This window comes from Schistocerca gregaria, chromosome 8 (genome assembly GCF_023897955.1).
Source record: "Schistocerca gregaria isolate iqSchGreg1 chromosome 8, iqSchGreg1.2, whole genome shotgun sequence".
Lineage (NCBI taxonomy): Eukaryota > Metazoa > Arthropoda > Insecta > Orthoptera > Acrididae > Schistocerca > Schistocerca gregaria.
The window spans coordinates 503,597,556-503,624,690 of NC_064927.1; the positions used below are offsets into that span (position 1 = coordinate 503,597,556).

The 27,135-nt window shown below is 38.4% G+C and overlaps 1 protein-coding gene across 4 annotated transcripts; it reads right to left on the minus strand.

The window, feature by feature from the left end:
* Positions 1-863: 863 nt before the first annotated feature.
* LOC126283981 (uncharacterized HIT-like protein Synpcc7942_1390) lies at positions 864-25,971 on the minus strand. 4 transcript variants are annotated; one of them, XM_049982443.1, is made up of 4 exons: positions 25,721-25,971; positions 10,515-10,745; positions 10,361-10,430; positions 864-1,058 (listed from the first exon to the last, which is right to left on the minus strand). In XM_049982443.1, the coding sequence occupies exons 1-4, from the start codon at positions 25,871-25,873 to the stop codon at positions 967-969; spliced, it is 546 nt and encodes a 181-aa protein (XP_049838400.1). In that variant the 5' UTR covers positions 25,874-25,971; the 3' UTR covers positions 864-966. The 4 variants fall into 4 exon arrangements, with proteins under 4 accessions (XP_049838400.1, XP_049838402.1, XP_049838403.1 ...); XM_049982445.1 differs by having other exon boundaries at positions 25,645-25,733; XM_049982446.1 differs by lacking the exon at positions 25,721-25,971 and adding an exon at positions 24,210-24,234.
* Positions 25,972-27,135: the final 1,164 nt, after the last annotated feature.

Genomic DNA, 27,135 nt, shown 5'->3' on the forward strand with positions numbered 1-27,135 from the left:
GCTGTAGAGTGAATGAGGAAGAAAAGTCCAATGAAGTGTGCAGACTTGTGTGAGGTCTTGCACTGGGAGGGAGAAGTAGTTCCTTTGAATATTATTATTATTATTATTATTATTATTATTATTATTATTATTATTTCAAACATCGTAAAGTGATTTCTTAAGTTTCTGTAGGGTAGCACAATACACTCCAGAGTTGATAGTTGAACCAGGAGGGAGGACAAACACCACGTCCAATGACTCATCAGGCTTTTGTCCAATGCCAGGTCGCTGTAGACATTCTGAAAGTGCCTAGGAATATCTGCAATGCTCTCTTTTTCTGCTAAAAGAAACTCAATTATAGTTCTCTGCTTGAAACGGATCTCTGTTCCAGACACCATTTTACAGGCTGGGTATGCACTGTCACCTATCAGAACTTCATGAAACTACAGGGGCTGAAGTGGGAACATTCCCGATGTCACAAAATCTGCGGTTCCCCCCCCAAATGAAACTGTCCAAGAAACAAAAAATGTGTTGCATTACTTATTGAACACCCCTTGTGTTTTACGCTGTCAGACTACTAGCATCACCTTACACATTTTTTACCGTAACTGACAGATTGAGGAAACAGTCACTGAAGTATCAAAGTAAACGAACTATTTGTGATATTTAAATCTTTTTGTCTGACTTGGTAGAACTGACCTCCATCCTGCCAGCTTACATAATGCTCCTATGTAGATATAATCCACTTCTTTTAGCGATTCTAATTTTTCTGATAACTGCCAAACAGCTTACACTTAAGATAAGCAAGTACAAACAACTGCCATGACAACACCTTCAAAGGAAAAAGAACAAAATAATAGTCCACACATTCAAAGCATTTCTGATTATTCTTTCATGGTAAACTTGTTTATTGTTCTCTTATTTACAGGTTCCAAAGAATTGAGCAACAGTTATAACAAAAAATATGTGCACAATAAACTGCAATAGTTAACCTGGTGGCCAACCAAGCTGTCGCCCACCAACTACATGGATGTGGAGATGATACACAGACTGGCATCCATCTGGCCCGTTATTGATAACTGAAATGAAATTTAATATCACACAGAGACAGTGAAAATATTAACATTTTACATCTTGTGTGTGTGTGTGTGTGTGTGTGTGTGTGTGTGTGTGTGAGAGAGAGAGAGAGAGAGAGAGAGAGAGAGAGAGAGAGAGAGAGAGAGGGGGGGGGGGGGTGGGAGGGAGGTGGTGGTGGCAGCAGTAGTATATTTTCTGTCATAGTACACAAGGAGGGCAATGTTCAAAAACTTAGCAACATTTTCAGTCTTCTAAATAGCACAATGTCTCACCTACACTATAACGTTAGCTGTTACCTTCACACCTTCCATTATTTATATTCTGCTAGCCTATATGGACAATGACAATCAGACAAATGTTTACCTGTAGTAAACTTATACCAATTTCTAGGCCACAGTTAAGTTTCTTTGGGAAATCGTATGATATTTTATTTCAATACAACAATTCCAATTTTGCTAGTCTGAATTTGTTGAAAATGAAGAATGCTGAAGATTAGATGGGTAGATCACATAACTAATGAAGTATTGAATCGGATTGGGGAGAAGAGAAGTTTGTGGCACAACTTGACCAGAGGAAGGGATCGGTTGGTAGGACATGTTCTGAGGCATCAAGGGATCACCAATTTCGTATTGGAGGGCAGCGTGGAGGGTAAAAATCGTAGAGGGAGACCAAGAGATGAATACACTAAGCAGATTCAGAAGGATGTAGGTTGCAGTAGGTACTGGGAGATGAAGAAGCCTGCACAGGATAGAGTAGCATGGAGAGGTGCATCAAACCAGTCTCAGGACTGAAGACCACAGCAACAACAACAAGAAAATTCTTAATAAGCTTCTTCAAAATAGGGGGTCATATTATACTCGGGGTCATCCTACATCCATATACATAAAGAAATATTCAAATTAATGATGTAAATAAAATAGAAAGAAACTTCCACATGGGAAAATATATTAAAAACAAAGATTTCAAGACTTACCAAGCGGGAAAGCGCCGGTAGTCAGGCACAATAAAATATTTTATTTTATATATTTTATTGTGCCTGTCTACTGGCGCTTTCCCGCTTGGTAAGTCTTGGAATCTTTGTTTTTAATATAAAGAAATATTCAATTTGACATTCACATAAAATGGGAATAAATTAAATGCACTGCTTGCAGACAAGAGATATATGGAGACTAAGATTATAAATCAAAACATTAAAAAGTTGCTGTCTGTCTTGAGGCTGCTAGATACACACCAGCTGGTTGGTGATGGAAAATGGCTAATTCTAGAGAAGAGAAAGACATTCAAAAGGGCAAAAAATAGGGAAGTTACACTGCAGTTACACAGAGTCAATGTTGCAACTATAATAATTTTTTGTATGATTTGTATTTGTTTACTCTATCTTAAAATATTTACATTTTCAACATATACTGTTACTGTAACTCATCACAAATCTGTTCAGGATGTGACTTGGCAAGTACAAGCATGGTTGCTCATTCATGACTTGTAGAACGAGTGAGGGGCATATAGAAAATGATATGCAGCACAGGAGAGAATACAGTTTTGCACTGACTTCTGACGAATGAAAGCGTGTTACTTCTGGTGCAGCCTTTAATTTAAAGCCACTCAGTATGAAGAGCTCCTCTGTTTAAACTTGTGATAAGTGGCACAGCTGTTAGGATATAACTTCAAAGTTAAAGTTAGACATATTTTTACCACTGTAAAAACTGTCCACACAAGATTAATAACAATCAGTAATAATGGAACAGTATTTCAAGATGTTTTGCACGATTTTAAAAAACTCATTCATGTTGTTATAACAAGATTTTACGGTTGCTGAGGTGCAAAACAAAGAAAGCATGATTGTGTAACGTGACTAACTTATGTATTCATCAAGTGGAAGCACGAAAGTAACTTACTGTGTTCATTTTTTCAGTAACTTCATTGTGTACATGTATGTGTGTTTACAGAAGTAAGTCAGTAAAAGCAATTTGCCTTATTGCTTTTCTAATACTGAACAAGGTGTCTAGTTCAACTGAAGGAGAATTAGCGACAACATGTTTGGTATCTACAACTGATCAGATTTAGCCTGGAAACAGAAAATTTCATGTAGCCTGTCTCACTGAACCATAGGATGCAGAATTCAAGATATTTTCATTCACTTAACAGTGGAAACGAGGCTTCTTGCACAAATATTAATTGCATTTTCTTTGACACTAGATGAAAGCACCACCATTTCTGTTTGGACGGTTATTTATTCTTCCATCCCAAAAGCAGCCTTATTATTACATAATTACTAGACTCATACTAAAACCTCAGTAATTTTAGGTAATTGGGTCAGAGTAGAGCTCAAATTTGGGAAAAGTCAAATTACACACAGTGTGACAATTTTAGAGTCCTTTTATTTGAACTAGAGTCAAAATTTGACGTTCACAGTATTATTACAATAAACAAAGGTATTTTATTAGTTATTGTATTACTTAAAGTTTGTTTTAGAAATTATGTTCTAGTATAAACTCAAGCATTTACGATAAATACCTATGTATTACACAGATTACTGTAGAACTGTTGCTATTGTACGTATTTTATTTTCAGAAAGAATCAATAGGTTTTTTTTTTGTTAAGAACATCTGTTGTTAATAGTGTAGTCCTGCCATCTTCGTAAAAGAATAACATCATCCGGTGTCACCAGATTGTTCTGCTCCACACAGCACAGTGATAATTCTAATGCCACTGTTCCATCACTATGACTCACTTTGTTGGGTTAGGGTTGTCTGGAGTAAGGATTGTCTTGAATGATAATTTTTTGCTTGTTAAGTATTCACTTTTATTTCCAGTACAGATGTATGGAAGGGGGGTTGGGGGGGAGAGAGAGAGAGAGAGAGAGAGAGAGAGAGAGAGAGAGAACTAATAAGGCTGGCATTTGTATATTTTTGAATGATCTTGGTTTGGCAGATTTACCAATTAACAAAGGTGGGCAATTTGCTGCAAGCTAGGATCTTTTGATTTCTTATAACCTGGAGAGGAGGCTTCATTTCTGGCTGCTAGTATTTAGTTGGAGTCCTGTCTCATCACAACTATAAACTTGATCCAGTGACAGATTTTCCTAATTTACTATATTTCTGTATTTTTTCTTAGGATTACTTTGACAGCTCTGTTGTCAGTGGATAACTTTCACTGCAAATTTCAAGCTGGCTCACCCCATATCTCTTGCACCTAATTTGCCTATCCACAGTGTCAGAACTAGCAGAAAAACTTTCTTCTCCTGATAAAAGTGCCTCCTCCTGAGTCATTGGACTACTTATTGCGCTTCCTTTGGCTCACTGTTAGTAAACTACAAATAAAAGGCTTCACTAGACTTTCATTCTGATTTTCTTCATAGTATGTGGATTCCAAATGTTTTTTTTTTCTTTTTTTCCCTGTTTTATAACCAGTCACTTACTTCACCTAAGCCCAACTCTGTCACTGCCTTTTTTTTATATATACTACTCCTCTGCCTAATCTGTTCAGTACTAAAACTTTCATCTCCAACGAAACAAATTTTCTCTTATGTTTTGAAGAGCCAGTGTTCACATTAGTGAAAAAAAATGGCAGAAACAATAATAAATACGTAGCACAACCTGATTACACATGCACAGAACACTGAGCAGGCTCTTGCTAACTGGCAGCGGGTGAAACAACAATAGTAGCTAAAGCACAGCCCCAGGAAATTGTTCAGATGAGCTGCACAACAGGTGAGAATCAACAGGGAGACACTGTGACAAAGTGTTGTTGAAGACATGCATCTCTTCCTATACAAAATTCAAACCCATCGGCCATTAAGCCCCAAGGGCCATGGAACAGCAGTTGTGTTTCACCAATACTATTGTCCACAGAATTGACGAACGGGACTTTGATGTGAATATGGTTAAGTTTAGCAACAAAGCCCACTTTTCATTTGGATGGGTTCACCAGTATGCAAAATTGACACATTTGGGGGACTGAGAATACGCATTTCCCAATCGCGGACTCTCTTCACCCTCAACAGGTGACTGTGTGGTGTGCAATGTCCAGTCACGGAATAATCGGTGCAATAGTTCTTGATGGCACAGTGACTACCAAATATTATGTGACTGATTTCAACAAGATGTGGTTCATGCAAGATGGAGCTCAAACCCATCAAAGCAGGAGTGTTATTGATGTCCTGGAGGAGTATTTTGGGGACCACATTCTGGCTCTGGGGTATCCCGAGGCCGCTGGCATGGGCCTTGGCAGCCATATTCTTCGGATCTAAATACATACGACTCCTTTTTGGGGAGGCTATATTAAAAACAAGGTGTACAATAATAGCCCCAAAACAACTGCTGAGCTGAAAACAGCCATTCAGGAGGTCATCGATGTTCTGATACTTCAGCAGGTCATGCAGAATTTCACTATTCGTCTGCGCCACATCATTGCCAATTATGGCAGGCATGTCAAACATCTCATAACCTAAATCCGAATATCTATAGTGGCGTTTACATGTTATTCAAACTGTGTGCATGCCGCAGTTTGTAACAAATTTAATTTTTTTTCATACAAAAAATTGCAAATTTGTGATACGTTCTATGGGACCAAACTGCTGAGGTCGGTGGTCCCTAGTATTACACACTACTTAATCTAACTTAAACTATCTTATGCTAAGGACAACACACAAATCCATGCTCGAGGGAGGACTCAAACTTCCAGTTCAATAATTATTACCCTGTATATGTAGAGAGCATCAACATGGAGAAAGTCATGAGTGTGTTAACTTGTTGAGCAAGTTACCTCTGTAGTATAGATTAACATCACCAGTTCAAAGACTGTGGAAGATTTGGAAATCACTTGTTGAGATTTGTCATTTTACTATGTAACTAAAGCTACATCATATTCTTGACAGATTCTTACAACTTTAAAGCTAAACAGATGTACTCATCATGCATGTGAGTGACAAACTTGTAGCAGGATTGAAAGATAAATAATAGGCAGCCAATTTGTGGGCAAGAACTGAAAACATTTTTCAGTCACACCTCTAGCTGCCACACTTAGCAATATGGGGGGGGGGGGGGGGGAGAAAAAATTGAAAGCTGTCACAAACCATTGCATGATCTCCACAGACTTGACATTTGTTTTCAGAACATCATGAAGAAACGCTTAAACTGTTTTCCTTACCCTTTTCTGTTGACATTGTCAATTTGAATATTGAAACAGGGTTTGAACAAATAGGTCTACTTTGTAACCTGCAGTTGTGTGGTAAATTCTGTAACAAAACTGTTCACAAAGATTTCTATAGTGATTTTCCTCGTCTGAATTTCCTTGATTTCATTACCAACCAGGCACAATTACATCTAATTTTAGAGAAACATATACATGTGAGAAACTTTTTCTCATTTACAAGTAAACTAAATCTATACTTTATCTTGAATGGCACAGCATTTTACAATATTAACTGTTTACAGTATCATTTGGTATCTAAGATTGATAGCTGTCAAATACAAAACACTACCAGCCCAATGTCTTCAACTTTTTACCATACGAGAGTTAGGGGGAGACCATACACTAAGATACAGCATCATCAGGTCACAGTGCTCATGACAAGCCTCTTCCAAATTTTTTTTCTATCCTTTTACAGCTCTTCTTTGTAGATCTTATGCTTTGAGGTTGGATCCATGAAACAAAGCTGTATAAGGATAAAAAAAAAAGGCTCATCACCAGCACCCGGGAAACTGGAGCTATGACCTGATTATGACGACGATGATGTTTAATGTTGGTGCATGGTCTGTGCATAGTTCTTAAATGGTAGAAATCTGAAGATATTGGGCTAGTAGTGTACTGTGTTTAGTCACTATCAACCTTAGTTATTGAATGGTACTGTGCACAGTATCATTATAGAACGCTGTTTCATTTCAATGTAACATCAACAGTCAGCATCAAATATTCGGTGACGAGGATGAATTCGTGCAATATGCCATAGACAAGTATGTTCTGAGTAAGGTCTTAAGATATGGAAAAGACTCACCATGGCATAACAGCCATGTTAGAAAATTGCCACATAAACAAAGAGAACTTCACCTCAGATTCAAGAGAGGTCAAAACCTACCTGACAAACAAAAACTGAACAAAGTGAAAATGAGCATAAGGAGAGCAATGAGAGAAGTGTTCAATGACTTTGAAAGTAAAACTTTGTCAACAAATCTGAGTAAAAACCCTAAGCGGTTTTGGTCATATGTAAAATCAGTAAGTGGAACATTATCATCTATTCATTCACTCAGTGACCATACTGGCACCAAAACGGAAGATGAAGGTCTCTCCTTTCAGTCACCATACAAATGTCAAGTAGCAGATACTGAGGTAACCGATCACGGAACAGAAAAACAACTACAGTTATTTAGTAGCGGAAAGGCATCAGGACCAAATGAGATACCTATAATATTCTACAAAGATTAAGCAAGAGAACTAGCAGTAATTTATCGTAGATCACTTGAGCAACAACGGGTACGTCATTTAGTAGCGGAAAGGCATCAGGACCAGATGAGATACCTATAAGATTCTACAAAGATTAAGCAAAAGAACTAGCAGTAATTTATCGTAGATCACTTGAGCAACGAAGGGTACCTAGCGACTGGAAGAAAGCGCATGCCATTCCCGTTTTTAAGAAGGGCTGTAGGACAGATGCACACAATTATAGTTCTGTATCATTGATGTCAATCTGTTGTATAATTATGGAACATGTTGTATGCTCAAGAATTATTATGGTTTTGCAGGAGGAAAATCTTCTCTATCAAAACCAACATGTATTCCACAAACAGAGATCCTGAAAAACTCAGCTTGCTCTGTTCCTCCATGAGCTCCACAGTGCCAAAAACAATGCCACTCAAGTTGATGCTGTGGCCCTGACTTCAACAAATATTTTGACACCGTCCCGCACTGCCGTTTAGCGAAAAAAAATACGAGCTTATTGGGTATCAGAGCAGATTTGTGACTGCATGCAAGACTTTCTTGAAGACAGAACTCAATAAATCACCCTTAATAAAACAAAATCGACAGATGTAAAGGTAATTTCCAATGTTCCCCAAGGAAGTGTGATAGGATCATTACTGTCTACAGTACATATAAATGATCCAATAGAAAATGTCGGACACTCTCCAAGGCTGCTCGCAAATGACACGGTTGTGTATAACAAAGTAGCAACACCAGAAGACAGTAACGAATTGCAGAATAACCTCCAGAGAATTGATGACTGGTTCAGGCTCTGGACATTTACCCTGAACATAAAATGTGACACATTGCACTTGCATAGGAAAAGAAATCTGCTACTGTATAGCTACACTAACCGCTGGAAACAATATCTAAGAGTAACTATCCAGAGCAACCTTAAGTGGAATGACCATATAAAACAAATAGTGGGAAAAACAGGTGCCAGACCCAGATTCATAGGAAGAACCTTAAGAAAATGTAACTCATCCAAAAAGGAAGTGGCTTCTAAGGCACTTGTTCGAGCCACTCTTGAGCATTGTTCATCTATCTGCAATCCCTACCACACAGGACTGCTAGAAGAGATAGAGAAGATCCTATGAAGAGCAGCATGTTTTGTCATGGGATCGTTTAGTCAGCATGAGAGCATTACGGAGATGTCAACAAACTCCACTGGCAGACATTACAAGAGAGGCATTGTGCGTTTACTATTGAAATTTCAAGAGAGCACTTTGCATGAAGAGTCAGACAACATATTACTTCCCCCTAGATACATCTCACACAATGACCACGAGTAGAAAATTTGAGAAATTAGAGGCAATACACAGGCTTACCGACAATCATTCTTCCCATGCGCTATTTACAAGTGGAACAAGGTTGGAGGGCTCAGTTAATGGTACCCTCTGCCACACACCATTAGGTGGCTTGTGCAGTATGATGTAGATGAACATATTTGTAGCAGTTACGTCATACTGCACATGCCACTGTTTCAATTTTGCTCACATGAGCCATTTAAGTTTCTGTTAACTCTGTGTGTAACTCACTTTTATCTCCTCTCTCTTATAATGGCCACCATTCTTGGTGCAACTTATTTCACTTCCTTCAAGCAACCTTTTCTAAAACTAAGTTAAAATAAACAAATAGTAAAATGCATGCACAGGGATTTATTGACATACTTCATTCGAAAGTATGTTTTCAAACCAGAAATGGTGAAGAAATATTTACCAAATGCTGATGACCTAGTGAAAAAGAGAGTAAGTTACATTAATCATGAATGTGTTCAATTTGGAAATATAATAGCCACAAAATGTAAGTTCAGTGTGTACAGGAACTATGAAGTAATATGTGCTATTCATTTTCAATCTGCATCACTTGTAAGGAGTATATTGTTAACAGTGCATCTGTTCCATATACTTTACCTAATCAGAATATTCTTAAAAAGATGAATGTGTTTAAAAGTTGAATTTTGTTGTAATTCCTCTGTAAATAAAACAATTAGCCAAAAAGCGTAATGTTCTGTAACACGCAACTTGAATTATGCGACTTAAAATTCACAAGTGACTGTGTCCCAAATTTCCACAAAATTATTCTATAATACTGCCCACTGAGGATACATGCCACATTATGAGTTCAGCAGTCTCTAACTAAGCCACTGGAACTGGTGCTCCATTAAGCCTGGCATACAGTATCATTAATGTATGTGAATGATATAGTGTTACACTCACTGGTATCATTTCTAGTTAAGTAGCTACTTGTAAATCAGCCATCTCTGAGTCTCAACTATCACAGTTGTGTGGGACTGTTACTCATCCACAGGTCAGAGGTTTATGATAGAATTATCAAATGATTTGACCCAGAGGGTTGCAGATGCAAGGTAATTCTTAAACCCTCATGTAATGATATGTCATTGTTGTGTAAAACATTTCCTCACACCAAGATGCCAGGAGCCTGAAAATTAGATCCACTGGCAGCTAATTCTTGTGCACAGTTTATCTTCTTCCAGTTCCCCCTGTGCCACTCCTACAACAGCATACTACAAGCCTGAACAGGTCTCACCTTTTAAGTGTAAGCACAAACCAGCTTACATGACATGCCTATGAACAAAGCTGAACTACAACATTCATAAAAGCTGGACAGCTACATGATGTACTGTATTAAATCTCTGTTCAATACAGGAAACATTTCACTAGAGTTATACCAGTACAGAAGACAATTTTCAGAGTCAGACTGCAAAAAACTTTCCACTTGAATGAAGTGCTATTATTCTCCACAAATGTTATTCAGTTTATCATTAACTCTGTAATGAGCATTTATGGTGGCAGAGAGTGCTTTATCTTAATAAACAAATGCTTACCAATCCTGTATCCATTTTTCATTCGTTCATTTCCAAGTTTGCGAGCTTTTAGCAGAAGGTAACCCAAAAGCTGAAACCAGAACAAACACATATTTTAAAATAATATCTACAGTATCTAACTGTCCTAAATATTACATATGGCATTTCTTTTTACCTCCTTATCATTATCCTCTGCATCTCCAAGCATTGGTATTTGTTTTTTGGGTATAACAAGAAAGTGTACTGGTGCTTGCGGATTTATATCATTAAATGCCAAACACAAGTCATCTTCATAAATAATGTCGGCTGGTATTTCTCTTCTGATAATTTTGTCAAAAATTGTTGGCCCTTTCACTTTAGTTGCTTTTTTCGACTTTTCTACTTCACTGGTGTAATGCCTTGCATCCTGTCAAGATTTATAATTATGTTTACAGATTATTTTTGGGTATATTCAAATGCATAATTTTCAGTTTTATATAGAATTGAAACAATTACTTGACAGAAACTACATGGTTCCAGGGATCTTTTCAAGTCTCAAACATTTGTGATGCATATACACAGACTGAGGAGAGAAATGAAAATTTGTGCCAAGGATAGAACTTGAACCTGGGTCTCCTGCTCACTAGGCAGATGCAATAAACATTGTACCACTGTTGTACAGTGGCTTTGTACAATGGCATGGACTATCTTACCATGTCTCCCTCCTCAGTCCAAATTCCCATTCATGTCTCAACCCACTTGGTAGTCTCCCTAAACTTGAACAGCATTGTAGAGACACTCAAGACTTATTGGAATAGCACCTCAGCACCAAGTGAAATGGGGGATCTTGCCTGCAAACCAGGTATAGGTGCTTTAATCAAATAAAACTATATGGTTCCAGAGATATTTTCAAAATTCGAACATGTGTGACGTATATATGCAGACTGAAGCAACAAATGAAAATTTGTACTAAGGCCAGAATTCGAATCCATGTTTCCTGCTCACAAGGCAGATGCACTACCCAATATGCCACCCTGGCACAGTGGCCTGAATGGTTCCCCCATTTTGTTCAGTGCTGAGGTGCTTACCAATAAGTTGGAGAGCCTCTGCAAAGGAGTTAATGGGGTGGGCTAAGGTGTGAATGGGAACTTGTAATGAGGGGGGAGGTGTGCTAAGGAAGCCCATGCAGTCGAGCAAAGCCACCGTGGCAGGGTGGCATAGTGGTTGCGCATCATTCAGGCGAAATTTGGCATTAATGGGTTATGGCAGCAGACGACTGACACAAGAGTCTTTGCTAACACCACGACATCGTCTGGGCTCATGACATCGATTGGACTCTTAGACGACTTTGGCTTGGTCAGATAGTCAGTAAGAGCTGATGGTAGGGTTCGAATGTGGCACAGACCCCACAAAGCCATGGACACAAGTTGTCAACAAGGCACTGTGCAAGCTGGTGATGGCTCTTTAATGGTGTGTACTGTATATGCACAGAATGAAGTGGGTCGTCTGGTCTGACTGAATCGATCATTGACTTGTTCGGCTACTTGGAGACTATTTGCAGCCCTTTTTGGACTTCAATCATGGATGAAAATGCACCATGTCACCGGGACATAATTGTTCACAAAGAACAGTCTGGGCAATTCCAGTGAATGATTTGGCCTCCCAGATCATCCAACATGAATCCCACAAACATTTATGGCACATAATCGAGAGGTCAGTTCAGATGCAAAATCCTGCATGGGATACACTTCCAGAGTTATGGATGGCTATAGAGGCAGCATGGCTCAATATTTCTCCAGGGGACTTCCAATGGCTTGTTGAATCCATGACACGTTGAGTTGCTGACCATTCCAGGCAAAAGGACATCCAACACAAAATTAGGAGGCATCCCATGACTTTTTGTCACCTCAGTGTGGACAGCAAAAACGGAGACTGTTTTGAATTGCCAGTATTATACTTTGGAGTTCACTGAATGTGGATTAAGACTGCAACAATCTTTCACTTGTGATCTATCACAAATGGAGGGGGTGTAGGCAGTGAAAGGCACAGGAGCATAGCTGCAATCCATCCCCCCCCCCCCCCCAATTCATTCCTAAAGAAAGAGCTTTGCCAACCAAGCTTGCATGATGCCCTATGGAGCAGATTTATCAATTCAATACCAGTCTGAAGAAAGCAAGAATGACTGATAGTAAATGTACTCAAAGCTATTTGTCATGACATCTTACAACTGTTACATCATTCACTGCATAACTAGCATGAGCTGCTGCCTTCACCCCCCACCTATGTCAGCCCCTGGGTATGCTCTTGCATTAAATTTCTGATCAATAAGTAAAATGGGAAAGCATGTAAATAAAGTTCTGGAGTACACCCTAGGAAAGCAATTTCTAGCCAAAATTCTTTAGTGTATCATCCCACCACTGTCAAAAGACTGGAAGCTGGTGTGAATGGAAGTGTTGGGAGAGCTCCCACAAGTCGTGTGCCAGAGAAACTCTACAGTATGGGATTTATCAATACTTGTTCACTTGATTGTGAGTGGTATGTCAGGGGTAGGGACAGGTGTCTTGTGCAGGGGAGACAGGGACCAGAGAGAACTCAGGACCCACAAAAATCAGCGAGTTTGAGGTGCTGTCTTTCACTAAAACTGGAACCGAGCTAGTGAGCTTTACTCCACCTATTGGTAAACCTGCTGTGTCCTGTGCACAAGAAGGCAAATGCAGAAGTGTAGGGGTCTATTAATAATTGACAGTTCAAACATACGGCAAATAATGTACCCCTTAGAGAAACGGTAGCAAGGGATGATAAGGAATACCAGGTGCACTCGGTGTTTACACCTGGGGGTTTCAGTCAATGTTGATGAGACTATTATGGCAGCCACTGAGGAAACAGGTGCAACCAAATGCAGATTTCGACACTAAAGAACGGAGTCTGTTAAAAGGTAGTTGACTTACTATAGGGGACACATAAGGTATTTTTTTAAATTTATTTATTTTATGTTTTTATGCAACTTTGCATCCAGTCCGGATAACAGCAGCCATAGAAGTGTCAATGTAAGACCTAAAGAAATGTCTCCTACAAGTGAGAGTACTAAAATCCACATGATTAACTGGCAAAGCATTCGCAACAAAGTACCAAAGTTTGAAACGTTCCTAAAAAGCAGTGGAGCTCACATTATACTAAGTACAGAAAGCTGGTTAAAACCTTGAAACTGACAGCAGTCAGATTTTTGGGGGAAATTTAAGCATACATAAATACAATTAATGGTAAATGAAGGAGGCATATTTGTCACAGAAGAAAAAAAACTCAATTCCACCAAGGTAGAAATTGAAGCTGCATGTGAGACTTTTTGTGTGAAGTCTCAGTATCAAGAGTGGACAAAAACTTATAGTCAGAGCCTTCTACCAACCACCAGAGTCTCCAGAGATGTTATTGAAAACTTAAGGGGAAACCCAAAATTTACTAGTGCACAGGTTCCACAATCATAATGTCATCACTGGATGAGACTTTAATTATTCAATAATCAATTACAAAAATTGCAGTTTTGTAATTGGTGGGTGTGACAACACATTGTGCAAAACATTACTTAGTGTGTTTTCTGAGAACTACGTAGGACAGATTGTTCAGAAGCCAACTCACGGTGGAAAAATATTGGATCTAGTAGCAATAATTAGAGCTAAGTTCTCCGAGGATGTCTTAATAGAAACTGGTATCAGTGACCAGAGGTGTCTGAAGCATTAATAATTACGAAAGCTCAATTGTAACTAAAACAAGTAAAAGGACTTTATATTTCACAAAACTAGGTAAGGTGGCAGTAGCACCATATCTTGTATGGAACTTGAAAGATTTAGCTCTGGAGAGGAAGCCATGAATGAATAATGGAGCAGGATATTACTGAAGGACCTCTCACCACAAAACACAAAGAAATTCCAGTCATATATACAGATTGTTAGTAGTGTCTGGACACTCATGGACAAAACAGGAACTGAAACTGAGGGTAGCAAAGCAAAAGTGGAAATGCTAAACAAGCTTTTCAAATTTTCCCTTTCAAATTAAAATCCAGTGGTATTGCACCAATATAATTCTCGCACCACTACAAAGGTGAGTGAGTCCGTGGCGTTGAGAAACAAATGAAACTGATAAAACTGAACAAAGCTCCATGCCCCACTGAAATCCCATCCACATTCTATACCAAATATCTGATAGAGTTTGTCCCGCTTTTCACTATAATCTACTGTAGATCCCTCGAACAAAAACTTGTGCCCAGTAATTGGAAGAAAACACAGCTCACAACAGCCTATAAGAAGGGTAGCACAGGTGAGCAACAAAACTATCACCCAATACCCTTGACATTCATTTTTTGCAGGATCTTAACACATACTCTAAGCACGAATGAATGAGGTACCTCATGTCAACCGGCATGGATTCCAAAAACATCAAACATGTGAAATTCAACCCACATGTTTCTCACATGACATCCAGAAATCCATAGATCAAGGCAGTCAGGTAGAAGCAATAGTTCTCAATTTCTGAAGCATTTAACTGAGTGCCACATGTATGCTTATTGTAAAAAGTGTAATAGTATGGAGTATCAAGCAAAATTTGTGACTGGATAAAGGATTTTTTGATAGGGATGACACAGCATGTTATCTTGGATGGAGAATCAACAAATGAATACGAAACTTCAAGTGGCCCCCAGGAGTGTGTGTTGTGTTCCTCACTATTCATGTTGCATGTTAATGATGACCTTGCAGACAGTATTAATAGTTAACCCAGACTTTTTGCAAATGGTTCAGTTATCTGTAATGAAGTACTGTCTGAAAAAAATCTGCCGAAATATTCAGTTGGATCTTGATATGAGTTCAAAGTGGTGCAAAGATTGGCAAGTTGTTTTAAATGTTCCGAAAAGTAAAATTGTGCACTTCACAGCACGAGAAAATATATCATCTTATGATTACAGAATCAATTAGTTACAATTGGAATCAGTCAACTCATAAAAATACTGGGTGTACCACTTTGTATGGATATAAACTGGAATGATCACATATATTTAGGCACAGGTAAAGCAGGTGGAAGTCTTGATTTGTTGGTAGGATACCAGGGAAATATGGTCAGCTATGAAGGAGATTTCTCACAAATCACTCCTGTGATCCAGCCTAGAATATTGGTCAACTGTGTGGGACCCATACCAAATAGGACTAGCAGGGAATAGTGAATGTACACAGAGAAAGGAAGCACAAATGGTTACAGGCTGATCAATGGTAGTGTCTCACAGAAACGCTGAAGACACCGAACTGTCGGATGCTTGAAGACAGACAGACACTATCCCGAGAAAGCCTAATTACAAAGCTTTAAATGATGACTCTATGAATATACTACAACCCCGTATGTATTGTTTTCATAAGGATCAAAAGGACAAAACTAGATTAAATACAGCATACAGACACAATTAAACAGTTGTTCTTCCCGTTGTCTGTATGAGGATGGAACGTGAATAACCACGAAGAACTGGTGCAATGGGAAGTACCCTCTGCTGTACACTTCACCATAATTTGCAGAGAAGGGATATAGATGGCAGATTTGCCAAATGTTTGTTCAAAACCATGCCAAGAAGTTACTTTGATTGTCAGCTAGCTACATGAAACTTGAGAACCACAACGTAGCTACACAGTGAATACTTTTGAGCCCTTGTGGGCCTAGTATCACAACCATTTTAATCTATACACGTATCTGCAGAAAATAAGTTCTTGTTACGACTGAAGGTCTTGAAATGATAACTTACTTACTTACAATAAAGTTACTTATACCCTATGTAAAAATGACAGCATGAGCTACTTCTCACAATGTTTGTATCAACTATGCATTATTTCACATCACTACTTTGACTCTAATGTGAAATTCATTCTCTTAACACTGGCCTAATGGATATGGAAACACACTGAAAATAAGTGTCGTAGGTCATGAAATATCACGTACACTTATGAAGACTGATATGGCGTGCGTTATGCTGTTCCATATCACCTGTGTAACCTCATCCCGTCTCCAAATTAATTACAATATTTATTAGTAAAACCATTTGATAAAATACCCACCTTTCAACGGCCTCTTCAAGGATCTTGGAATTCTTACACACCCTTCTAAATACATTTACTCTTTAATGTTTGCAGTTCTGTTAATTTCATTATCAGCTTAACTGTGATTTACAGAGTTACAATAAGAGACAGAAAAAGAATATCTATCAAGACTTTGTCTCAATGTTAACACTTCAGAATTATGTTCTGTATTTTTGTACAAGATCTTCAACAAGTTTCAATCTGACACACAACCAGAAATATTTGAAATAATTTTAAAATTAAAATAAGATTAAAAACATATCTTATTAGTAATCTTACAATTTACCAGATATAAAAAGAAAAACAAATAATGTGCTTGGTACATCTAATTCATTTTTAGACAAATAAAAATAAATTTGCCCACCCAGTGGCAGCAAGAGAACATGCACATAGAAAGGTTAAAGAAATTTGCTGGCTTTTGGAGCCAGTAGCCCCTTCTTCTGGCAGAAGGGTTGAAGGGGAATGAAGAGGGATGAAGAAAAAGGACTGGTGAGTTTTAAGAAATGGGCAGGGTTTGGAAAAGTTGGCCAGAAAACTGGGTCATTGGAGACTTAATGAATGCAATGGCAAGGAAAGACTAACTGTTGGGAACCGTTCTGAATAAGATTTGAAAACCTTAGAAGTTATACAAGCTGGAAGATAGGGTAATAAGCAAGTCCGAGATTAGTGACAAACATTGTGGAACATTATACGTGGTAGAGATGGAAAGCAGGGAAAAATGAACCGGTGTGAAAATAAAAAGACCTGATGAGAACCAAGGGCATGCTGTAATGCCAGTTCCCACCTGCAAAGAGTTCTGAGAAGCCACTGTCTGGGGGAAGAAGGCAGATGGCACATGTGGTGGAACAGACACAGAGACCATCACAACTGTCATGTTGTAGAGCATACTCTACAACAGGCGACTGTCTTAATAAATAAAACACAATATACCACTAATATTCTATGGGATTCATTGCAGTCATCGTCAATATAGTGCTTTTCATTTACTGTAATGTTGTTCTGCCAGGAACGGGTGGAAAAATCAGTTAACAGATTATTGTGTGTTGTGTGTGTATACCCTTTTTGTCCATTTCCATTCATCCTAATTGATAATCATACCAGTGTAAAAGGCCAAACAGTGTTTACATAACAGGTGGTACGCAACATGTCATTTCACAGGTGTCTCTCGCTTTGATAGTGTATATTTTGTCACTTACAGGACTGCTACAATGGTAGTAGGAGGGTGCACCGGACAAATCTCACAATGCGGGTGGTCACACGGGTAGGAGTCACAGGGTAGCAAAATGGGTGCAGGAGCAGCATAGGGTCTCACCAGGTATTGCAGAGACTGGGGGGAGGGGATGAAAAGCTATTCCAGATGTTGTAGACAAAATTCAGGCAAAATGAATCTAATTTCAGGACATAATGTGAGAACTTATAGTGTTGTTGAAGTAGTTGATTAACACATTCAAGACCAGGATATCTAACTTCCTAAAATGAGGCCCACTCCGACCGACATTTTGGCCACCACAGCTAAAAAAAATATCTCCGAAATATCCTGGTCAGACCCAATGCTCCCATTGTGCACCCATTTTCCTACCTTGTGGCTCCTGCCACTGTGAGCATTCCCGTTGCAAGACTTGCTCTATGCACCCTCCTACCACCACATACACCAGCCCTTTAACGTAATATACACTGTCAAAGGGGCAGCCGACTGTGTACCAGCTGTTATGTAAACACTATTTGCCATTTAACACAGACATGACTACCACCGTTATCAGCCAGGATGAATGGACATAGAGAGAGGTGTACACTGGCAACACACAATATCCTACAACAGAGCATGCTCTACAACATGTCAGTTGTGAGCTCAGTGCTTGCTTTACCACATGTGCCACCTGGGATCTTCCCCCAGACATTAGCTTCTCAGAACTCCACAGGTGGGCACTGGCATTACAAGACTACCTTGTTTCTTGCCACTCACCTTTGGCCTTAATTTATGTTAATCTCTTCGGTCTCAGCATTTCTTCTCAGTAACTATTCCTTTTTTCACTCCCTTTTAGTTTTCTATATCTCTTATTTTCTGACCTGTCTGGTTTTCCCAACCTTCCAATAGAAATACAATACACTTAGCTATCTACTGTTATTAACTCCTCCACAATGTTTTTTCAGTATTCACCCTATTGCTTATTATCCTATCTTCCACCTCTAAGCTCTCAGGCTTCAATTCTCGTCCAGTACAGCTTTCAAAAATCAGTCTTTCCTTCTCATCCCGCCCAGTAAGTTTCCCCCAACTCGAGGTTTTGGGTGACTTTTCCAAATTCTCCGCATTTCCTAAACCTAGCCATTCCTTTTTCTTCGTACCTCTTCTTTCCCCTTCGATTCTTCTGCCAGAAAAAGGATCTGCAGGCTCCAAAGGCTTGCAATTTCTTTAACCTTGTGTGTGTGTTCTGCTTCTGCTTGGTAAATAGGTGTTTTTATCTATTCAGTGATATTATATTGTCTAAATTTTTTTTATATATATTTCAATTTTGTGGTGTTTTAAGGTTATTCAGATATACATGTTCCACATCATAACAGTTATAACTACATTACAATTATGCTTCTACTAAATACAGCATAATGAAACCATATTTTCTCTTTACGTATAAGGCTTTTTAATTGTTAAATGTTACTACCTGCTTTCACACAATGGAATACTTTTAAATGGGTCTCCAGTTCGCTCTCAGTATATACAGAATAAGTATCTTTGGAACTGATGCTCACAAGAAGGAAACATCTGAAGTTCCTCAACATCAGCATTTGAGACACTGATTACCTTTTCTTCCCCTAATGACTGCCTTCAAAAGTTACCAGCAGAGACCTTAATATCAATGTCCTATCAACTACACCACATTCTTTTCTTATTGAAATTAAATCCCTTTATTATTATTTTATCATTAATTTTCTGAATAAGTGATAACAGGAGTCAGCTGTGATAGAACTTTCTGATACATTTTTTGTTGCATATTCAATGTGATTCTCCAAGCTGTTTCTTAGATTTCACAACTTTGTTGATTACTGATGTTTTTTTTTATTGCCAAGCCCTTAATGCTTTCAGCATTTCAACCACTATTTTCTTTACAATCATACTTTACTCTGCCACTTACTGAGACATTTATTTTTAATGTGTATGAACTGATGGCCCCGCCATTTTACAGCACATCTACATGGGGCAAACTATCATCCATTCTCAGTTACCATGCTATTCATACATTCTACACATTATTTACTAATGCCAAATACTAAATTATCTACTTAGAAAACTTGCAGTTCTATTAAAAGAAAGCATTTAGCTGTAAATTCCCCCCTTCTTACAGTTAGATAGCAGACAGTTACATTTTCTCTTCCATACAAAATGACAAAAATAATTCTACTGACAATGTACATAGCACAAATGTAACATGGAGAGCCTGATTACAAATACTAAATTGAATTTCTTGGTTATATGGTGCTTAACTTCTAACAATATTGGAATCTGAACCAAAGCATTTCATCATAAATATTCCTTGCAATGTCCTGAGAAAGCCGTTACTATTAAGTAGGCCAAATTGCATTTAGTTTATCATTAGATCTACGTCTATACTCTGAAAACCACTGTGAGGTGCATGGCAGAGGATACATTCCACTGTACAAGCTATAGGGGTTTCTTCTTGTTACATTCAAATATGGAGTGCAGGAAGAATGATCATTAGAATGCCTCTGTGTGTGAAGTAATTATTCTAATCTTACCCTAACGATCCCTATGGGAGCAACATGTAGGGGGCTGTAGTATACTCCTAGAGTCATCATTTAAAGCCAGTTCTTGAAACTTTGTTAATAGACTTTTTTGGTATAGTTTATTTACCTTGAAGAGTCTTTTAACTAGTTCAGTTCCTTCAGTGTCTCTGTGACACTCTCCCACAGATTAAACAAACCTGTGACCATTTCTGCTGCCCTTCTCTGCACACATTCACTATGTCCTGTTCCTTATCTGGTACGGGTCCCACACACTTGAGCAATATTCTAGAACTGGTCACATATTCTACCAATAAACCAAAGTCTACCACCTGCTTCACCCCCACGACTGAACCAATGTGATCTTTCCAGTTCATATCCCTAAAAAGTGTTAGACCCACGTATTTGTATGAATTGACAGATTCCAACAGTGACTCACTGATATTACAGTCATAGCATACTACATTTTTTTTTCGTTTTGTAAAGTGCAAAATTTTGCATTTCTGGATATCTAGAGCAAGTTGTCAATCTCTGCACCACTTTGAAATCTTATCAAAATCCGACTGAATATTTATGCAGCTTCTTTCAAATGGTACAGAGCAATTCAAAAAGAAGGAACACATTGCAAACATTTATTGCTTCCAAACTACAAAAGACAGAAACCCAATTCCAACAGTCCTAGAAAACGAAAAATTCCAATTTTTATGCAATTAATGTGAGCACCATGTGTTACATGACAAAGACAAAAACGGTGACTCATTTCCTGACACACATGAAGCAGCTGGTCTCTCTTCATCAAATTCACAGCTTCAACAATGTGATGTCACAGAGTTTCAAGAGTGTGAGGCATTGGTGGGATAAAAATGCAGTTTATGTAACCGCACAGACAAAAAAAAAAAAAAATTACATGGAGTGAGGTCTGGTGACCTGGGAGGCCACTGGTGATTGGGAGGCCACTGGTGATGAAGTCCATCTTCTGCTCCCCCTCTTCCAATGCAGTGTCCTGAAATTATGACATTTCTCTAAGCATGTCTGAAAATCCTACCTAAGTGTAATTTACATTCAAAAGTGGTTGCTTCTAGAAGCCTCATTCGCCAAATTCTTCGATATAGTTCACCAGCCTGGGACTGCCACACAATCGGATTAACAGAACAGCCACAAAAGTTTCTGAGAACAGCTGTTCAACTCATTATGGGTTTGTTTAGTAAGCACAAGAGTGTCAGAGATGCTCAACAACCTCCTAAAAGACAGTTACTCTGAATAATGGAGACCCTTACAAAATTTCTCACACCAACATTCTAAAGCAAGACAAAAAAAACATGCTACTTCCTGTAATATACATCTTCCATAGAGGCCACAACATAAATATTACATAAATTTAGGCTCATCAGAAGCGTGCCAACAGTCTTTATTCCCCACATACCAAACATGAAAGGAATAGGAAAGGGCGAGTGGAGATTATACTGGTACATTACATATCCTTTCCCACAGACCATACCATGACTTGTTGAGCACAGATATAGATACAATTAATATAGGTACATTATGTATCCTTCCCACAATTATTACTGGTACACTGTGTCTCCTTTCCCACAGACCATACCATGGAGCACTGATGTAGACTTAACAATAAATAAGAAGTTGTTTCTAGCAGTCAACAGACATGCACTACTACTTGGAAGGATGGCATCATTAATCAATTATACAAAGGAATTTTCAAGGCTAGCTTCCCAGTTTCCTACAGTTCATCGTCAACCAACACTAGTTTTGAAATGAAGACAGGAACATGCTTCCCAATCCCTTTACATACTACCCTGCCTGTTTTCAGCAGACAGCTGCAGCTTACTGTCCACAGTGTGAAACTTTGTGTAATGGTCTTCATTTGTATATGACTTTTCTATTCTCCCAACACACTATCTGTATCAACAATGCCCTCTTTTAAGGCAACTGGAAAATAAGGAGTCAGTCAGGTTGCTGCACTTCACATTTGAAGTGCTGGCAGTCCAATATGAGTGATCTTAAAAATAGAAGCCACCTTCAACATGCTCAACACTTCGAAATTTTAAGACCTTGAAGTGGATAAAAGATATATGCTGTTATAGTTCTACAACGGATCCAGTCAGTCTTAGAATGAATGCAACAGCAACATCCTTTTAAAAGAAAGTTCAAGACTCTACGTGCCAAAGGCATCGGATTAGCGACTAGAAACCAGGCCTGTAACAAGTCTGTGTTCCCTAACCACCATCACTATTTGGCGGAAGTTTGCTATTGTCCAACATATGTATAATATTAAGTTGCTACCACAATCTCTCGTCTCTCCTCAGCCCACCTCCGTATGTGCAGACTAACCACTCACTTTAAAACAAAAAATGTCATTTGGACATTTTGTGTATCAAACAGTGTCTTACAGACATAGGTACAGAAAATGTAAATGCGTATAAGTACACTGGGAATAAGACTGCATTTTACTTGTTAATGAGACCCAGAATGATTACTGACACACGAAGTTTAATCCACTTCATACTCAAGATTACAGTTTTGTGATAAATTTCTAATACTTGTAATGGACATCATGATTTTGCAGTGGTGTTTGCTGATACTATAAAATTACTGGATACCCTCAATTGTGTCTTATGGCTCTGTGCAAGGAAATATTTTAGTGTTTCTCACTGTAATCTATGTGGTCCTCACGGCATGACACCAGACGAGACGTAATCGTGTGCACAAAATCTTGATCTACAGAGATACCCTGGATCCAATACAGGGTAGTCAGTACATGTGCATTGCAAATAAAGCTCTCCACAACATCCAGAATGTCGTTTTCAACTTTTTAACATGAAATATAATGTAAGCCTTAAAAGTTTTCAATATTAAATTCAATAAATATTTTTCCATACATGTAACTGTGGAATTGCCCTACACCTGAAGTATTAAAATATGTGGGCTAGAAATTTATATAGCTAGCTTTTGCGGTGTGGCATACCTGTACACCATCTTTGAACAAAATCAAAGACAGTGCTGTGGAGAACAGTAAAATTGACATTAAATAAGTCTTTTCAAATTATTTCTATTAAATTGTTTCAATATTCTCTCCAGCAGTCTCGAACACTTTGAAAACATTTCTTGTTATTGGTTTTTCCAGATAACAACAAACTAAACTAACTCTGTGATCCAGCCCCTGCGATCCCTGCCCGTACCATCCTTTGTCAAATGGCATAATTTGGAAGTAATATGGAAGGACATGGGGTCTGCACATCACTCTCCTGCCAGTAGTTGAATTTCCAGACCAGACCTATCACTTCTCATTGAAGTAGCTCCTCAATTGGCATCATGATGCTAAGAGGACCTCCTTCCAGTCCCCATAATAATGAAAATCCCTGCTAGTACTGAAAAGAGTTTATCATCCCATCGACAGTGCAGTCATTACATAGAACGCAAGCTCAGATTACAAAAGTATGGGGAAGAAAAATGACCATGCACTCTTGAGAAGAACCATCCTGATATTTGCATGGTGCAATTTAGGCAAATCACAGGAAACCTAAATCTGGATGGCTAGACTGGGATTTGAACTGTCGCCTGTCCCAAATGTGGATCCAGTATGTTAACCACTGCACCACCTCACTCAGTGGATAGTACTTGGAATTGAACCTGGGTCCCTGCATGGTAGCCTATGCGCTGATCACTGAGGCACAGTGAAGCACTTTCCACTTACAGGACTACCAATAACTTATTTCTTAGATCATTAATGGGGAACCTTTTAGGAAACAACTGTTTGAAGCAGTACTCATTAACATCTACAGCTTGTAACTTTACTTATTATGCACCTATACTGCCACACCCTCAGCACTCTCATTAGTTCCAAAACACTATAAAACTTAAAACCTTCAACGTGTGCCTGCTCAATTTCAGAGGTTTTCCTAGGTTTTTTGATAAGTGTAATATATCTACTGATATATGTGACCAATCATTTTCCCAGAATAACAGGAACTGAAAGAATCTAACACTGCACTCTCCTCAGTTTACAGTGTTTTAGTCAACACACACATTACCATTGGTCATTGTACTCATTGGCTACTGAATGAAGGCTCAGCTCTTCCCAACAAAACTTCCTGGCCACATGTGGTAGTTTTGCAGTTTCTACAGGGATCAGTGTGAGCACTGAAAGAAAACTGGCGCAGTAAGTGATATCCTCAGCTAAGAATCTATCTTCTTAAGTAAAAGATACATTACACAACAAATTACATAGTCTCTCAAGTAAATTTATTTCTGTTTGTTCCATTATTCGTCAAATGACAAGCATTTTTCTAGTGCCACTTAGAGAAAGGGCATGGGAAGAACAGGCCCTACAGCTTGAATGACTATTCAGCATTGTAGTCAATTCGGAGTGATTTCTGAATGATGCTCTGCAACGATTTTGTGAGCATATTCCAGCAACAAAACTAGTAGCAACAAAACTAGTAACAACAGTGTTTGCCAATGAAACATTTGACATATTTCTGAGAGTGAAATAATATATGAACATTTGGACTATCTTCATCTTCATGTCTGCACATACAATATGAAAGCCCTAAAGCATAAAATTGCAGTTTATCAATATATTCCCACTGAACTACAGTCTAAAGTAATTACTCTCATACTGCCTTATCACTACCACAATTGTACAAACTGCACATTTTTAGCCACAGAATTTTGTATACAGAGACAAGTTCCACCTGTAACTAATTTATTACGGTATCATAAAATTCCATTGCATTATTTAGAAAAATATACTGTTACCTAGATTTATGGACGACTGATATCTATCAGTGTCCGACTTTATATTAGTTGTTGTCTTCAAATAATACTTTAAAATAAATAGTTGTATTACACAAGAATAATCCAAGGTCAACTTTGTTTGACAGTAATAAATTTGGTACAGAAAATGAGAGGCCTATTTCTAAAATGGTTCTATTGCTAATACAGTTCAAAATATTGCCCAATCATTTACCACGTAAATAGAACTGTCGATAATTACGCTAAAATATATTCACACGATTCTAACTGCTCTCAAAAACTTATTTCGCATTACGGCTATTGTACTGCAGTTACGAAATGCAGAATGGACGGATTCCCGTCAACGTCGAAGACGTTGAACAGTATACCCATAACCTGGGGAAGAATGTAATTGGAAATCTGTCCAGCCTTTTAGGGGCACACTTTTACTCACGATGTTCAACTTCCCGCATCTATGGCTAAACACTAATTATTAATAGCTACCCCCATAAAAATGAAGCCTATTGTACTTCATGAAAGATAATAAATACTTCATTTCCTTCGGAAACAACTGAAAATGTACAATCGTTAGTGCGGAAACGATTTCTTCCTTCGCCACACTTAATGTGTAACAGCAATAGCTTACTAAGTAGCTAGAAAATAAAGCAGTCGATCACAAAAACAGCACTTTGTAATTTTCGCCTTCAAATTCACACGGTAAATAAATCATACCGTTATAACATCAGACATGGTTTAGCAATATTAATCTCGAAATTCGCTCCTGTCAATACAACATATAATCTCGTACCAAGAAACAATAGTTGATGCTACTGCAATTGTTTCTGTTTAAAACGATTGCTGCGTCAAGCAGTCTACGCGGCTTCCATTGTTGAATAAGAAAACGTCCTATAAAATAGCTTCTGATCATATTTCCTCCCGCGGAGGTGTATCTGCAAAACATGCACGCCTTTTCAATCGTGTTTTATTTACAACTGCACGAGAATCAGATTGCAGTTGCAGCGGCAGATAAGGGTTTCGACCTTGACAACTCTTTTACAAAGAAATAATAGGGAGAACTTTGAAGAAAAGTAAGTATACAAATACATTCGATACCAGAATAATTAAAGTCACTTTTATTCGTTATACTGATTCCCTGCGTTACTGCAACATTTGAATATTTCACTCTCAAATCTAAAGTTCCATGTTGACACTTGAGCGATAGTAATCGATAGACAGAAGGTTTAGCAGACTGTGTCTACATCCCGATGAGACATTCTACTGTCTATCTCTACTATTTCAATGAGGTAACTTTTAAATAAGTGAGGCACATCACTGTGTTCACATAGGGTTCCCGTAAACAGATTTCACTATACATTTTTGGTTGATCATGTAAACACTCCACAATCTATCCTCGAAATCCGTTTGTAGCTGCCGGTATTAGTCTAGATTGTGCTGCCGGTTTCCAACTTCCACAATCGATTTTCGCTCTCACGTAAATGCACGACTGTTTTTGGAAAGTGCTTGGATCGCAAGGTTACGTCTTGTTTTTAAGATATGGACCAGTATGAACGGGGTGACTTATTATGCAATGAAGCAGAAATATGAGACAGAAACATGATACTGCCTACCACTAGTATCTAAGTGAAGAGAAATAGCGATTGTGGTGACTAAATTAGAAACGGTATAACAGCTGTTTTTTCCAGATGCCACATTGAACTGGACTAGCAAATCCGCTTCAGATCTTCATATGTAAACATGACAGCGAAAAACGGCTTCCGAAATTCGGTTTTTGTCTTTCGGAAGATGTGTCGCATGCAAACGTAGTGATTATCACCTCACATAAATGCCAGAGTGGCACTTATCGAGTTTAGGGGGACACTCCAGCAGCGCCATATACGACCGTCGGCAGATTGCTTGCGTTGTAAGAACATTTTATTCGCACAGCCAACAAATTGTCCACCTTCACAGAACATCACACGTTACAGCAAACCATAACCGAAAGCCCATTCAGTAGCTGAATCACTATCACGGCAAACGTCGAACAAATTTACCATACGAAATTCGGTCAAATCAGGGAAAATTCTAGTCATTACGAGTTAGTAGAACAAACGCACAGAACAAACCGAACTGAAACTTAATTACTCTGTTATTTGACGATAGTGTAAACTGAAAGATGCGATTTTATCCGAGTGCTTTGATGTGCTACGATTTAGCTTGAATCTT

Bases quoted from the DNA above. Each gene is read 5' to 3' on its own strand.
- LOC126283981 (XM_049982443.1), bottom strand. From the start codon at position 25,873: ATGTTTTGCAGATACACCTCCGCGGGAGGAAATATGATCAGAAGCTAT. The intron at 10,746-25,720 runs GTACGAGATTAT...AAATCTTGACAG, and splicing joins GCATCAACTATTGTTTCTTG to GATGCAAGGCATTACACCAG. The intron at 10,431-10,514 runs GTAAAAAGAAAT...TTCTGGTTTCAG, and splicing joins CAGAGGATAATGATAAGGAG to CTTTTGGGTTACCTTCTGCT.